At 35.4% G+C, this 5969-nt stretch overlaps 1 protein-coding gene across 2 annotated transcripts; it reads left to right on the top strand.

Moving 5' to 3' along the window:
- Nucleotides 1-445: 445 nt before the first annotated feature.
- On the top strand, nucleotides 446-5594 carry LOC103449896 (uncharacterized). 2 transcript variants are annotated; one of them, XM_008389219.4, is made up of 3 exons: nucleotides 446-767; nucleotides 1316-1467; nucleotides 5005-5594. In XM_008389219.4, exons 2-3 carry the CDS (start codon nucleotides 1345-1347, stop codon nucleotides 5089-5091), a joined length of 210 nt encoding a protein of 69 aa, XP_008387441.1. In that variant the 5' UTR covers nucleotides 446-767; nucleotides 1316-1344; the 3' UTR covers nucleotides 5092-5594. The 2 variants fall into 2 exon arrangements, with proteins under 2 accessions (XP_008387441.1, XP_070665443.1); XM_070809342.1 differs by lacking the exon at nucleotides 446-767 and adding an exon at nucleotides 988-1124.
- Nucleotides 5595-5969: the final 375 nt, after the last annotated feature.

The raw sequence follows: 5969 nt of genomic DNA on the forward strand, positions 1-5969 counted from the left end.
TGCCCAACAGATGCCTCGCTTAAACTAATGATGGCCTTTGGCGGAACCAAGGCGTCTCGGACATGATTGTTGAGAGGCGACAGTCTCAAGCTCCATGCCCGACGATGTGTATTAACTCTGTCTCCCCCAGTTAGTTCACCCAACCGTCACCAACAACCACCTCTTGAGAATGCAAGGTGTTGATCCATACAACCAAACATTGAGACGGTTCTGTGGAGGGACAATTTTCACTCCGCAATATGAGCTTTCTTGATGATATAAAATTCAATCATAAGGGATCGAGTCACTTAGAATGGGGCTGACTTCGCCTTCAACCTCGGTGGTGATGGTGAAAGGTTGGTAGTTTTAGTGGTAGAATTTAGAATGAAAAATAATGTGATTTTTAATTATACACAAATTAAAAATATTCATTAATAAAAAAGAAATAAAAATCTCTAGATTTGACACTTCCACAAAGCTCCACCACCTCTCTGGAAAAAAATTGCGTCTCCTCCTACAGCTCGTTCGCCTCTTTGAATCTTACTCACTCAATCTCATCTTGGACGAAACTGAACCCAGCAAGCAATCCATTTTTCATCAATCGAGAAGAAGAGCAGTTTCCAATTCTTCCACTCTCTCTCTCTCTCTCTCTCTCTCTCTCTCTCTCTCTCTCTCTCTCTCGCAGTCCCACCAGAGTCTCGGTCTCAGTCTCACAGTTGGGCAGCTCGGCAGGAAATTCCAACTTCCAACCCAAAACCAATCTTGATTTCCTTCCAAATTTACAAAAGGTATCATCTTTTCTTTTTCTTCTTCTTCCTATGTTCCTACAATTTCATAATTTAGAAATTCATGACTGCTTTTATATAGATATATAGACACCAGATAGGGGTAGGAAATTTGGAATCCAACTTACTTAGATTCAATGTTTTTTTCTTGTGAAATGGAAGTAATGATTGGATCCACGTTTCTGTTTGAACATATTTTATTTTCTTTCCGGTTTTATTTGACAGACAATGCTGTTCTTCCGCTATAAGATTTCGGATTTGAAACCTAAAAACCGCCAATCTAATTAACACCTGCAACTGCAAGTTGATAAATGTTGCTGTACTATTCGGTTTTCGGTGTTGGCTGGATTCTCCAATTTGGTACATACATATTGCAGTGTGTTTGGCATCATCCTGAAACGAATGCTGTATTACCTATGACTGTGGGGCAGCTTTTACATCAAGTTTTTATTTTCTCATGATCGTTAATTGAGCATGCTGATATCGTCTTTGCGGGCATGTGTATATTGCTTTCTGGAAAGAGTTTCTGAGCTTTGTGGTCTTGATTACAGAGGTAAAAATATCTTGATACTAAAGAAAGATGCCGCATAGAACTCGGCCAATGACTGCGCTCTTGGTGTTTACTGGACTGAACATTGTACTAGTTTCAACCATTACTCCAGTCTATGATTTCATCTGCTTCCTTCCGTACTGGGAAAGGCGGGTAAGTGTTCATTTGTTGTTTGTCAAGCAAACTGTCTTCCAGGAAAAAAAAATAATAATTAAATTGGTGTTGAACCTAGTAGAGAACTTTCTTTAGGTTAGGTGATGACTGGATCTTCCCAACATCATCAGCAATGTTAGCCATACACATGCAGCATGCAACTTAAAACTAAAGTACAGTCGATGACTTACTTGATTATATAACTATGTTTGCTTGTACATGATGCTATTATATTCATTTACGGCATTAGTAATATCCTCATCTTACTAGTTTTGTACCAGTGAGGTGAAAGTTGTCAAACTTAAATATCATTTTTGGGTTGATTGAAGCTTTCCGGTGTCATCACAAAGTCTCTCTAAAAACTACTAGTGGCATTAGTGGAATAAATTGGGAAAACTATAAAATGCTCAATTATTGTAGTTGGATGATTACACAGTTTTTTTTTTTCTTTTCCACTTACCAAGAGGAATGCTTGTTGGCAAGTTCTTGCTTGACCATCTTTAATTTGGGATATGCAAGTTATTAATTTCCATGGTGTTCTTCTGTGTGGAAATTAAACTTCTAGAACGACAACTAAATTTTTAGTAGCTGGTGTGTTCTAAAAATGAGTAATGGAAATACTTTTGGAAATCGTAACACAACTAAGACTTGTGAAGCATACGAGTCCCATCAAATAATCTTTTTTTCCTTTGTCCGAAATCAAAACTAAAGGGATCACATTGATATATTTTGGACATATCCTAGGTACTTGTGAGCTTGAGAAAAAAGTGGCAGAAAACTTGACCAAAATATGATTTATTCCAACATTAAACATATTCGTTAACTTTCCACTAAGCACATATTATTAATAGGCTCCCCATCATGAGAATGGACTTGGGAATAAACAACCATATTCCGACAAGACCAATGGTTTCTTAGTTCCTTACTTTTATAAGGATTAGGTTCGGATTTGCTTTTCTATTTCTGTTTTTAACTTTTTATATAGGTCTAGTGTCCCTTTTCCATTAGGTTTAAACCTTTATAAATGCCTCTTTTAAGACCATTTTGTTTTTACTTTTCATTTTTTTACTATATATATATATATATATATATATATTTGTGTATGTATAGAGTTAAAAACATGGAAGGATGGAGATGGATGAATGAATATTGTGTGTGTGTGTGTGTGTGTGTGTGTGTGTAGAGAGAGAGAGGTACATGTAAGGATGGATGAATGTTGTAGAGGGAGTGTGGTAGGAAGGAGGCAGGAGAAATGCACATGTGTTTGGTTTTTGGTTTTCATGTTCTGTACCATTCTTTTCTTTTCTTCCACATCAGTCCCATCTTCTTCTATCCTTATTCATGCCTTCTCTTCTCTCTTGTATTTCCTCCTTATTACAAATCGAGAAGGCAAAACTAAAAACAAAATAGTTAACAGAAGGCCCCTTAATTGCTGAAGGAGCTTTATTATTGTTTTCCCTCTTCCAGAATCTAAAAAGCAATCCTGAATGTAGAAAACTAAAAGATTCAGTTAGAGCCTAGAAAGAATGCTATGAATTCACTAGGGTCTGTTTGGTACTCTACTTGAATCCAACTTTTTAAAATCGAAAACAATTTTCAAGTTTTAGGCCTTAAAAACTTGTTTGGTAGAACTATTTTCAAAAACTGAACTCAAGACTAACTCAAAAATATAGTCTATTCTCTAAAAACATAAAAAGTGAGTTTTTAGAGTTTTTAAACTTAAACTCACTCATTTCTTTTCTCTCCCTTCTCCCCTCCCACTCCAAGTCTATCTCTCTCTCTCTCTTTTCTTCTTTCTCTTTCCTCTTTTTTTTACCTTTTTTGTCTTTCCTCCAATCCGCTATCTTTATTCTCTTGGTTCTTTCTCTCACTCCTCTTCCTCTCTATCTCCTCCGATCCTCTCCCTTCTTTCTCTTTCCTTCAATCATCACTTATTTTCTTTCCTCCTCTCGCCTCTTTCTCTCTCTCTTGCGACCCCCTCTTTTTAGATCTCGTTGTCTAGTTGAAGTCGTAAGATTTAAAATTTTTAAATCGCAAACCAATCACCTTTTTGAATCTTAAAGAAAATTGTTTTCAAGAAATGTTCTTAAGAAATGTTTTGAGAAATGATAAAATTTTCAAATAGGATACCAAACAGGCGAGACGTTCATAACTTTTTCAATAACTTTTTCAATACTCAACGAAATTTTGTGATTCTAGAACAAAAATCATACTTCTTGACTAGACGAAGAGAATGGAATCTTTCTTGACTGCTAACTCGTTGTGGTTTGGCCAGAAAACTGCTCGAAAGTGGCTAACTCGAAAATGGTTAGCCACTTTCGAGCCGTTGTCCGACCAAACCACGGCGAGTTAGCCTTCGAAAAAGGTATCATTCTCTTCGTCTCGTCAAGAAGTATGATTTTCGTTTTTGAATCACTCGACTTTGTTGAGTATTGAAGAACTTATGAACGTTTAAAGTTTACCCAGTTTCTGGCGAGTTTTCCAGTTTTCCCGCAGACCAGTCGCCTTTCAGGCTATTTTCTGGTCATCTCCGGCAACCATTGAGCTTCCAAATAGGTATAATCTTATTCTACACTTTCCTATCTTCATTTTGATATATTATGGGTCGAATTTAGTTAAGAAACGATTGAGTTACAAAGCTTTGAAAATTGCCCAAAGAGTTTTTAACGGAAGGACCAAAATAATGGATGGTGGACAATCTCAGGAACCATTTCTATTGATCATGTAAATCTCAGAGACTATTTTGTATAATAACCCTAATTAATAAAAGAATGACTATTTAACATCTGCATAACAGAGATAAGTTCTTTTTTTTTATTTCTGCTGGGAGGAAAGCCTAAGGGACCTAGGAATTTTTGTATTATATTGTAGGTACTAAGTACTAATATGAGGAAAATTTCAGGCCACAAAAATAAATTCAAGAATTTTATTTATTTATAATGTGTTTCAGCTAGTTGCAGCACATATTTTATGGCCTTTTTTAATGTTTTGGGATGATGTCTAAAAACCAGTCTATGTAAATGGTCAATCTAAACAACGTTTTTATGAAATCTGAAAACCATATGTACTGTTCATGCTACGCTATGCAAATGGTCAATTTGCTTTATGCATTTTGTTCCCGAACCTGTTGTACTTTGTCTTGTTTGCACTAGCCAGACTGTTCAACAAAATGCTCGCCAACCACTATACTCACGGCAGTGTGAAAACTTGATTACATGCATACTTTATGGGGTTGTAAATATTAAAAGGGAAAGCTTTTTGTGTCCACGGTTTGAACTGGTCGATATTGGTGAAGGTTGTGCATGTCAATTTTGGAATCTTCAATAACCAATCCGAACCTTCTATCACGATAGCTGAATTAGTCATTTTGGATTTGCTTGAGAAGTAATTTTTTGTCAAATTCTAATTGCGAGGTGTTACGTTCTTAGTTTTTACTTTCAAATATATTTTTTTTGTCATCTACCATTTGATTAAACCACTTTGATTGGATTGAGTCAGTTGGTTGCACTCATCTCGTATCCTTTTTCTTCTTTACAGAGAGAACGGCGTCATCAGGAACGTGAAGCTACCTTAGCAAATAGTCCTACATCAAGATACAAGTATGTAGGAGGTCAAACGTCTTGAGTTACAGGTTTTATGCTTTTCTAAAGTTTAATGCAGTTCGAGGTGTTCTATTTATACTAGGATTTTAGTAAACAGAGATAAGGTATATGATTCTTTAGGATGCCTACGTTACGGATGTTATCTCTGTATATCTTATCTTGTAATTTTGAAATATGTTTGGATACGACCTCAAAGATTTGTAGGCGATCACAGTTCATGTGATGTAGATTTGAAATGGATGGACTGGATGAGGCTTTGATATTGCAAGGCCAAATGTACAGCATACGGTGGAATGCTCTTTATTATATGTACTCTATGCAAACTGCGACATAGATTTGATTTGACTTTGTATTAGGATATTTTTGGCATTTACGCATTAGGGTTTGTTAGGTTTATATCACTACAAATATAGCTTGTAATTAGTTTAAGAAACAACTCAGTCAAGAAGTAGCTTATTCGGTTCATGAAGCTTTCTTGGCAATTCTGTTTAATAAACTTTTATATTATGTTAGCTCATTTGTTCATTGCGTGCTCTGATTTACAACTCATTATTGGTTTGATTTGCATCCGGCCATGTTTTTACCATTTAATATTCCTTGAGTAGTATTATACTTACTAATTATTTGTACCATCTTTCAAATAGAGGTAGGGCCTACTAATATATATGGGTCTCATCTCTATTAGAGTGATGATATAAATGATGATACAAATAGATGGTAAAAATACAGGAATTGTTATTGGCATTCCAAAAATCTTATTTCACACTTCAAGCTTTCTATAATTAGAAGGAAAATAACACTTGTAAGGAGTGTAAAATGATATTTTTGAAATGCTAATAACAGTTTTTTTTTTACATATCACAATATGAGAGATAAGAAAGTGTCAGAATGAATGGCAAA

The sequence above is a fragment of the Malus domestica genome, chromosome 12 (assembly GCF_042453785.1).
Source record: "Malus domestica chromosome 12, GDT2T_hap1".
Classification (NCBI taxonomy): domain Eukaryota; kingdom Viridiplantae; phylum Streptophyta; class Magnoliopsida; order Rosales; family Rosaceae; genus Malus; species Malus domestica.